Below are 10,351 nucleotides of genomic sequence, written 5' to 3' on the forward strand. Positions count from 1 at the left end.
CTCATGCAATCTGCTGAGAGCTCTGGCAAAGGCCCCTGCTCTCCAGTCCCGGCTCGGACCCGGGTCCTGACCTCAGTGGGCTAGGCGGGGGCCTTAAAAAACGGGTTTGAGGGTCTAGAATGTTACAAGCAAGGGATTTGTCCTCCCTACCCCCAAGAACCTCAAGCAGCGCCCCTGAATGCTGGTCTACCCCTTTCCCGCTCTGTAACTCGGAGAGAGATCGCTCAGATGCCTAGAAACATGCCGCGCCCATGGAAGTCTGATCGTCCTCATTCCTACTCCGCACTGCACAGGTAATAAAAATGAGCTCAGAGAGGAGCAGTCTTTTGCCCGAGGTCACACAGCGAAAGCCTTAGGGGGTTGGGGGGGATGGGGAGCGGTGTTGTGGAATTCCAGGCGGACATTGGCGCCCGTTTGTCTGCCCGCTTCTGATACCCGGGTTCGGGAGAATAGGCCGCTAACGAGCGGCCCATTAGGAGGAATTGTCACTCCTCTGGGAGCGAGGTTGTCCCATTAGGGCGAATTGTCATTCCTCCTGGAGCGAGGTTGTCCCGGCTCCGCGCAGGCTGAGTGCCGGGGCCGAGAGCAATTAACGCGGCTCCGGCGCGGGCAGCCGCCTCTGCCCGGGGCAGCGGGGGCGGGGCGCCCGGCGCGGCTGGAGCCGGTCACCCGGCGCAGCCCCTTCCCCCGAGCCCGCCTTTCATCTCCCCGCGCCTGGCGCCTGCCCGCAACCCTGGCCCGTCTACAGCCCCCTCCCCCGCCCCTCCCCCGCCTCCCCCTAACTGCCAGGATTCAGCGATCGGTCCTGGGGGTTGCAATCGTTGCCGTCCGCGCGCCGTCCTCCACAGTTTGCAAGGAGTGTTTTCGCATCGGGACCTGCGGTGCGCGTGCGCGGCTGCCCCACTCAGGGCCCGGGCGCGTGCGAAATGCCGCGGGGAGCGCGGGACGCGGAGGGCTGGGGGTCTGCTCGCAGGGGCCTGTGCAGGGCAGGGGGATCCCCGGGTCCTCCACCTCCTACCTGCTTGACCTTGCGCAGCACACTTAGCGCTTCCTAGCCTTAGGCTCTTCATCTGTAAAATACGGAAAATTATCTCCGCCCAGAGCGGCGTGTTGGAAGAAACAAATGAGATCCTGGAGGACAGGTCCAGGTACTGAAGCGTCGCGCAGAGTTGACGCTTAGTGAGTTCAGATTGGAACCCCATTTTTCTGCCTGCGAATGTGTCACCGGGAACTAACCTTTATTGAATGCCCCCGAAGTGCCAAAGCCAGTCCTCGCTAAGGGACTACACACTTTTCAGGCCGAGCCAAATTCTCAGACCCCGAGATTTTACAAAGAACCTACTGTGAACTCGGTGAAGGCGGGTGATGCGCCTCGTTTTGGATATCTGGCAGAGAGAAAGCATTCGATAATGCAATCATATGCTTTTGATATACAGTCATTTTTTTATTTATCCCCTACACCTTCTAGTTGCTTTATGTAGCTTATTGAATTTAATTACCACAAGAGCCATCCTAGGTAGGGGTTATTATCTCTCGTTTTAGAGATAAAAAGCAGGCTAAGGGAGGCGAAGTAAAGCGCCCAAGGTCACGCGGTTAGGAAGAGGCAAATAAAATGTTCTGAAAACGCAGCCAACGAGGAGCAAATGCACAGATGGGGCTTTCCGTAAAGGGTTAGAGTTGTGTGGAAGTCCCACTCTTTTCCCAGCAGACAGAAGACAAGGTGGGCAGGCTGGTTGCCCCCTGGGTATCTCGTGCTCTTGGCCGAGCTTGGCACCCTGGCTTTGAAAACCAGTTATTTATTTTTTTAATCTCTACTATTTTCCTATTTCTGGCCTCATAATATTTATTTCTCTACCTGGACACCAGGACCGGAGAGTAGGGAGGGGAACTTGGCTTCCCCTCTCCCAGAAATTTCATCCAAGTAAAAGAGCTCTAGTAGTATTGATTTTTTTAATTTCCCAGGAGTGAGCTTGTGTGCATCTAAATTGACAAATATTAACAGGGAGTTTTCAGGAACAATTACAGAACAGTGGCTGGGTACAGCCCAACTGAAAACTGAACCCTTTTGTACACTTTGGCAGCTGAAGGCTAAACGAATTTCAGGTTTGCTTCCAAAATATATAGCCTGCACCTTGCTGGGTACCTCCAGAAAGCACAGAACTGAATCTGGATTTACCTGTACTCTATTTGAGATGCATATCAAGCTATCATCAGTATGACTCAAGGGGAAAATGCATATATCTCCAGATAGCTTTCATAGTTGTGGTTGCTTTTTTTTTTTCTTTTAAACTTTCTCTGAGCTTCCACTTTGTTGGGAAAAATAAAAAAGAATGTGTTTGTTGCTAGTGGTGGGAGAGGGACTGAGAGGTTTTAGAAGACTGTGGTTAGGACTTATGTACTTTTTAACTTTTTCAGGACCATTTCTAATAAAACTGAATTATCTGGCCAGTGCAGATTATTTTTATCCTCTAAATTCAGATAATGCCTATTCTGGTTATCCTGGGCCAGCACAGTTTCATTCCAGGCAGTGGTTTGGGGTGAAGGAAACAGTGCATCAGAAAGGTGGTCTGGGAAGTGGGTCTGGGAGTCAAGTTTCGAAGCCTCTTGAACTGGGAGGTGGCCTCCAAACCTTGGTCATTTCAGTAATGAAAAACAATGTCCCTTCCATCCGAGGCTGTGGGAACTGTTTAGCAAGCATCGGCTGTGCGCAAGGCCCTGAACCAGGAGACTCCTATTTACCTCATCACTTGCGGGATAATCGCTCAGATATAGAAAAAGCAGTTGCAGCCTGGAAACGGTCATTTGAAGCAATCCGTCTCAGCCTGCGGCCTGCGGAGAGATCCGAGGCCTCCGCGCACTGGCCGCGCTCTCTCTCCTTCCCTGGACTGAGACAGTCATCGCTAAGGCTTTGAGATGTAATTACTTAAGGTATAATTTGGGGTAGGGTGAAGATATCTTTTTTTTCCTTTTTAAACCAGGTGCAATGAATAAAAATGTGCTTCCCAAAAAGGTGCACAGGCCGGGGGTGTGCAAACTTGGAACCCGGTATTTCTGAGATTTGCAAGGGGGAAGGAAACACTAGATATTATCGGCGCCCTTTCCTCACTCCCCCTCCCCCTTAAAGGTAAACACTGGCACCCAAGCACACACGACAAACATAGGCTCAAACAAACGCACGAACACACAATGCACGCAGTCTTGAGAAAAAGGTCTGATCCGGATGCCGCCCAGAGAGGAGATTCAGGGAAAAGAAAACACGCGAATTCCAAGTTTCTACGAGTGCGCTGGTTTTGTTTTTGAGTGGAAGAGATGGGGACCACTGGTTTACATTGTCTACTCGGAACTATCTGGGGGAGAGCAGCGCCTGACCACCCCTCGGGCTCCCTGCAGCCGCTGTTCTTTTGGCGGAGTTATAGCAATAGCGGACGCTGTTGGGCACTTGCTAACAGCGAAGTACTCGTTTTAGCGCCGTGCGTGGATTATTTCCTTTAGCAGGGATACTGGCCCGCGTTTTCAGTGCCGACTCCCAAAGTTGCAAAGTTAGCCTCGTCTTGGCGCATAGTAGGAGCTTCATAAATGTTTTTGCCATGTCAGTTGCAGATTTTAAAGGTGTTGTGGCGGTGGGGGGCGTAGGGTGGGAGTGGTATAGGCGCGGGGTACCTTAAAAAGAGAGGTCAAAAGACAGAAGAAATGGGACTAGGCGAACTTCCTCTTTAAATAATCGGCCTTAATTACGCCTTAGACTTTTCAGTTTTGGTGTGATTATAACCCTTGAGGGATCGCCTAATAACAACTCTGCTGACTGCTCCTGTAATTAACTCCTAATTTATTTCAAACAGAAAAAAAAAAAAAAAAAAGGCCCGAGCCTCTTCCAGAAGAGCCAGTAGGAGGCGAGCGTCTGTGGCGTCAGCGCCAGGCCCGGCGCGGATTGGCTGGGCCGAGTCTCCCACTTCCCCTTGGAGGAAAGGCACGGCTCCCGGCGCGCCCCTCCCGTCTCCCCCCAAAAAAGTTTGAGTCGCCGCTGCCGGGTTGCCGGCGGAGTCGCGCGTTGGGAGCTACGTAGGGCAGAGAAGTCATGGCTTCTCCGTCCAAAGGCAATGACCTGTTTTCGTCTGATGAGGAAGGCCCGGCGATGGTGGCCGGGCCCGGCCCGGGGCCTGGGGGCGCCGAGGGGCCCGCAGAGGAGCGCCGCGTCAAGGTCTCCAGCCTGCCCTTCAGCGTGGAGGCGCTCATGTCGGACAAGAAGCCGCCCAAGGAGGCGTCCCCACTGCCGGCCGAAAGCGCCTCCGCCGGGGCCACCCTGCGGCCACTGCTGCTGCCCGGACACGGCGCCCGGGAAGCGCACAGCCCCGGGCCCCTGGTCAAGCCCTTCGAGACCGCCTCGGTCAAGTCGGAAAATTCAGAAGACGGAGCGGCGTGGATGCAGGAACCCGGCAGATACTCGCCGCCGCCAAGTGAGTGCGCGCCCGCGCCGGGGCAAGGGGCAGACGGGGGCGTGGGGTACTGGAGGGAGCTGGGGGCCGGTATTCCAGGCTGGGGATACGGAGACCCCTCTGCACTATGTACCCCGGAAACAAGCATAGCAGTGCTTGACTCCTTGATATCCCCATAATTCAGCGCCCCGGCTGCATCCGAGACACCCTCCGGGTAACATCCGCGCAGCGCCTGTTCGGGATCCCCAAGCTGTGCAGAGTGTTCAACACTATTGCGGACTCCCTGGTCTTTGAGTGCGAACCCCGGCTGGGTTTGCGGGGTCGCTTGGTTGTCCGGTTTCTTTAGCCTTCAGCCCAGCGCTCCGGCCACTTCGCTTATTTTTGTTTCAGTGTCCACTGGGGTCTCTGGAGAGTGAAGGGGGATCCACGTTTAATGAGCACTCGAAAATGTGCCAGGCGGAGGCGAGGTATCTTACTTCCTCTCAAAGTTCACAACTCTGCTACGTGCGCCCTCATTTTAAAGATGAGCTAACTGAAATCTAACCCGACATTGGGTAGAAATCAACTTCCGTGGATCTCGCGGGTGTCGAAGCAGGATCCCACGAAGGGGTGGTGGCAGAGACTGATGCGGCGAGGAAATGTCTCCCAGTCGTCCCCGCGGCCGGCACCTCGCTGGCGAGGTTCTGAGCTTCGCCGGGAGCGGGCTAGGGTCAGAAGCGCGCAGTCTCCTTTTGCTCATAGTAATAACAGCATTCCAGCAGCGCTTGCGAGTTTACAGTGATGCTCATTAGTTCACCTGGTCCAGATCTTCATTGGAACCCCGAAGTGTGGGCAGAGGCTCGGGGCCTGTGGTTCGCCCCATTTTCATATGCTCAGACTTGAAGAGGACTGAACTTGCTTGACTCAGGTCACCAACAGTGGCTGAATTGGCCAGGGGGCCTGGTGTCCAAGCCCTGTCCTCTGTACGTCGCGCTGGCAGCCTTTAATCCCTTTCCCCAGAGAGACCAAGCAGAGGTCGACACACCTGTACCCTGCTTCCTGCCCATGAGGTGGGAGTGGAGAGTCAGGCCCAGGAAAGCCGACTGCTCCTCCCGCTTCAGCATCCATTTTGGAGCACTGGATCCTTCTGCCACTTGGGGAAGTCATTCCCTAGAGCTCCTTTTACTTCTGCCTCCTGGCCTTTAAGATTTCCCCATCCTCACTGTACCACTAGGGAAGGTGAGAAGAGGGGGCCTGTGGAGGGACTTTTTCCAAAGCCAAGAAAACCATATCTTTCTCCATTTCTCCAGTCAGCCCTCAAGATTCAAGACACACAAAACCAGGCATCAGTGGCTATCCCCTCTGGCATCTCTCTCCACCCTGTTAGAAACTCCAAAAGATTCAAAGGGCGTGGAGATTAAGGACTCAAGGAATTTAAACTCAAGTTTGCACAGTGTTTTATAGCACTTTTCACCATACTGTCTTATCTGATTTCTGTGTGGCAGCAGCCAGCCTCCTGGTAACAGATGAGGACATTTCTGCAGAGTTCAGAGGAATCGGCGCACACCGAATTTGCACTTGACAAGAAAACCTTGGGAACATTTAATGATCACCTACTTGGTGGCAGATAGGGCTCTGGGCGTTCTAAAATCTAGCACTCTGAAGCACACTGCAGGATGGATATTTATCCATGTTATTGGTGGTGAAACAGACGGTCAGAAACCTTAGGGACTTAATTTGTTTGACAAATATTGAGTGCCCTTGTACTCCTAGGCCTGGGTCAATGCCCAGGGGCACATCAAAGATTCAGGCCTTACAGGTAGTGATGTCCAGAGGTCAGAAATCCCCACTTCCTTAGGCCTCAGGGTTCTGGATGGCCATTCCCAACTTGCTCTGTAAACATCCCTGCCATGTAGTATCCTGGAGCTTCCCTGCTAGGTAAGGAAGCATTGGGCCCTGGATATGACCTTCCCATGAGAAAAATTGGAGATTCTGAGAAAGACTTTAATTTTAAACAAAAAGTGGGTCATTGGTGCTTTGGGCCTGGAGATGGCAGGGGAGCCCTGTGGTAGGAGCGGTGGGTCCAGGGAGTGCCTAGAGACGGAGCCTGGGGCGGGAGCGAGCCACCCGCCCGAGCCTGGTTTTGTTATTCGGAGGAAGTAGGATAAATGCTGTTTTGCTTTGTATAATCGCATCCTTCCTCTGGCTGGTTTAAAATGGGGTGGGGGTGGGAAGGGGAGTGGTGTGCTGGGAGGAAGCCCCATAGCTTTATGGCTTTGATACACATGTGCAGTCCCTGTCACTGGGATTTCATAATTCAAATGCAGCCTCTAAGAGCAGCTGCAGTGACCGTTCTCAGGCACGGAGTTGCTTCCAAATGGAGAGCAGGATCAAGGGTGGACGCTAGGAGCTTGGTATCTGAGCAGAGACAGCTGGGTCCTCCTGATAGCCAGGCCAGGTTTGTGAAGGGTGAGAATTCCACAGGTCTGTGAGTCTCAGGTGGTGTAGTTAGTTAATTTGTAAATTAAGAATTAGGCGCCCCAGTTCTCTGGCTTATTTAGGGATTAGCATATGTAAAAGTCTAGACTTCTGTGGTGGTTTCTCACCCATCCCTCTCCCAGATTTCTGGTTTTTGATGGACTGCAGAACCCACTACCTCTTTCTTTTTCATCACTAAAGTGATGGTGAATAATGTCACATTAGGACAAATCCATTTCTGGTTGGAAATGGAGACCAGGTTGGGACTTGTGCTGTGTCACCTTGAAGTATAAAGTGTAAACTCTTTCTTGGGCCACCGAAGTGACTAAGCAAGAAATGCGACATTCTCCCCTGAGTGCTTTGGAGTTAATACTGTGGCTACATTTGGAAAATTAGCATAGCTCATAAAAGCCAAATGCAGAAAATTAATTGTTTAGTATTCTGTCCCACAGCTTCACACTGCTCCCGGCCTCGCCTCGAGGAAAAGAAGCCCAGAGTTAGCTGTGGAAGCACCAGGATGCCTAGTCCTATGACTTCCTATCATTGAATCCATTTTGAATATGGAGCCTGGATGCTGTTGGCATACCTTTGTTTTGCTTGTTATTCCCTCTTTCTAAATTCCCCCGACAAACTAATCATTTACAGTTTCACTCTAAACCATAGAATGGATAGAGGAGATGACTAAGATGTCATCACATGCTCTCAATTCAGAGGCAGCATGATTTCCCCTGACATTTACATTTATGGGCGAGCTAATTTTTCCCTCCTTAGTAAAGTTTATATTACAGAAGCACCCAGCCAAGAAACTTATCCCACATCAGATCTGTAAAATGATGTTCAGGTTTTATAATCGGCAGACTGGGTGGAATGACAGCTGTGTGGTTGTTTATTGCATGGGGCTGCTCCCAAATCCAAAGATGCTATTAATTTACCACAGACCTTATCTGCACGGTTATCCATAAGTAATGCTGATGCAATCCAACTTTTCCTGGTGCAGAGACGGGACCAACCCAGTTTATAAGGCACTTTTCATTTTTCTTCTCATTGGTGATTATCTTAGCATCCTAGGGAAATGAGGATTATCATGAACCCAGACCCTCATTTTAAAGATGGAAAATTAAGCTCAGAAGAGATGGGGTTTTGTTTCTCAGAGAACGCTCAGCTCCCTTGACTTATGTGGGGTCTGTTCACAGATGATATATTTCCATTATCTCTAATGATGTTTGTTTCCCATATAGAAAGTTCTATTACACCATTAAATTTCTAATTTTTTTTGTAAAAAGACTCAAATTTTTCAATAAAGTGATTTATCCATTTAAACATGATCCTTCACCACTCCCCCCCGACAAAAAAAACACACACACAGTTTTGACAGAAATATCTTTTTGAAAGATGAAGAGAGGAGACCTTCACAGGCACACCTGGAGAGAAAGCCACTTTCTTTTGCTAATTCACTCCCCTCTCTGTTCTCTAGGACACATGAGCCCCACCACCTGCACCCTGCGGAAACACAAGACCAATCGGAAGCCACGCACACCCTTTACCACGTCCCAGCTCCTTGCTCTGGAGCGCAAGTTCCGCCAGAAACAGTACCTCTCCATTGCAGAGCGTGCGGAGTTCTCCAGCTCTCTGAACCTCACAGAGACCCAGGTCAAAATCTGGTTCCAGAACCGCAGGGCCAAGGCGAAAAGACTGCAGGAGGCAGAACTGGAGAAGCTGAAAATGGCTGCAAAACCTATGCTGCCCTCGGGCTTCAGCCTCCCTTTCCCCATCAACTCACCCCTGCAAGCAGCGTCCATATACGGAGCGTCCTACCCTTTCCATAGACCTGTGCTCCCCATCCCGCCCGTCGGACTCTATGCGACTCCCGTGGGATATGGCATGTACCATCTATCCTAAGGAAGACCAGCTCAATAGACTCCATGTTGGATGTTTGTTTAAAAGCGTCCCCCCTCCCTCTCCAAGAAGGCAGTACCAAGCCAGCGCTCCTGCTCTGCAAACCTTGCATGCACCACCCTAGGCGACTAGGCAGACAGGGCCACAGATAGAGTTCAAATTTGTTCTTTAGACTGGAGACACCAAGCCCTGTTTTCTTGGTGTGATCTTTCAGATGTCCCCTTCTCTTTTCACACAGATTGGCTCTGATGGTTTTTATATATAAATATATGTATAATAAAATATAATAACATTTTTATACAGCAGACGTAAAAATTCAAATTATTTTGAAAGGCAAAATTTATTTACGTATATATCCTTTTTTCTATATATCATCTTCCTAAAAGAGACTGCTTAAGTCTATTTGTTATTTTTTCTTATAGTGGGAGACAAATTATTTACTAAAATTGCTGAAATTTGGTGATTTTGATGGGATAATTGACTTTTGCTTATGGAAAACACACATTAGAATTAGACACCATATGCATAGACAGTAGTTGTGGAGAGATTCCTTCAAGTAACAGGGACTCATGTTTTTGCATTTTTACATGCTTTAAAAAACTCATTAGATATTACCATATTTGGCCCTATTTTTCCCCCTCTCCACATTGTTACTCATTGTTCAAGATTCACCTTTTTTTTTGTAAGATCAATAAAAGGAGGATGAGAAGAATCCTGAGAATGCCTGGGGTAAGGTGGAAAATGGAAGTACTTCCTAATTCCTCTCCAGGCTGTTGCTTAACTCTATTTCAGATAATTGGAGAGTGCAAAGTTAAAGCATGTCGGGAGGAATTGATGGTTTCTGTGAAATACTGGGTATGTCAACCCTCACATGTTGCAAAGGTGATTTTTTTTGGGGGGGGGAGTATAGTTAATTCTCTGCTTAAAAAAATGAATATCTTGTAGCCATTACCTATATGCTAAATATTCTTGAACGATGAATAGATCCAGAAAGAAAAAAAATCATGCTTTCTCTGTGTGTACCTATTGTATGTGCTAAACTTATTAGAAAAATTTATATACTTTGTAACATGTCGGGGGCAGAGGGTAAAGCCATGTTGTGACTTGCTAAAAATGGTGTTGTCAGACAGCCCATTTAGCTCCCTGATATTCATCTTTCCGTCCATCTCCCCTCCCCCACCCCCCACCAGTATACTTCCATCCCTTTGAAAGGGTGCCTTGTATAATTTTATATATTTTATTGAAGAGTTATTTCTTATCTCTTATTCTGAATTAAATTAAACGTTTGTTTTATTGCAGTAAAGTTTGTCCAAACTCACGATTATTTTAAGAGGCCCTGCTCTCTTAGCTGGGTGTAGCTCAAAAATGCCACTCAGACTGGAGGGGGGGGGCCTCTGGTGAATTTTGTTATGATTTTCATGTGAATCAATCAAGAGTTGTGGCCAGATTCAGCGTGGGTGAGAGTCGATTGAAAATAGCGAAATCCTTTGAAATATTTCCTCTGGCAGCTTGTGTTACTCATGGAAAAGAAGTGGAATTGCTATTAGGTTTTCAAACTCCAGTGA

The 10,351-nt window shown here is 49.3% G+C and overlaps 1 protein-coding gene across 1 annotated transcript; it reads left to right on the forward strand.

Annotated features, from left to right (window-relative positions):
• The first annotated feature begins 3,989 nt into the window (after window positions 1-3,989).
• MSX2 (msh homeobox 2) lies at window positions 3,990-10,089 on the forward strand. Its single transcript, XM_058546230.1, has 2 exons — window positions 3,990-4,454; window positions 8,365-10,089. The coding sequence occupies exons 1-2, from the start codon at window positions 4,076-4,078 to the stop codon at window positions 8,787-8,789; spliced, it is 804 nt and encodes a 267-aa protein (XP_058402213.1). The 5' UTR covers window positions 3,990-4,075; the 3' UTR covers window positions 8,790-10,089.
• The last annotated feature ends 262 nt before the right edge of the window (window positions 10,090-10,351 follow it).

The sequence above is a fragment of the Diceros bicornis genome, chromosome 1 (assembly GCF_020826845.1).
Source record: "Diceros bicornis minor isolate mBicDic1 chromosome 1, mDicBic1.mat.cur, whole genome shotgun sequence".
Classification (NCBI taxonomy): domain Eukaryota; kingdom Metazoa; phylum Chordata; class Mammalia; order Perissodactyla; family Rhinocerotidae; genus Diceros; species Diceros bicornis.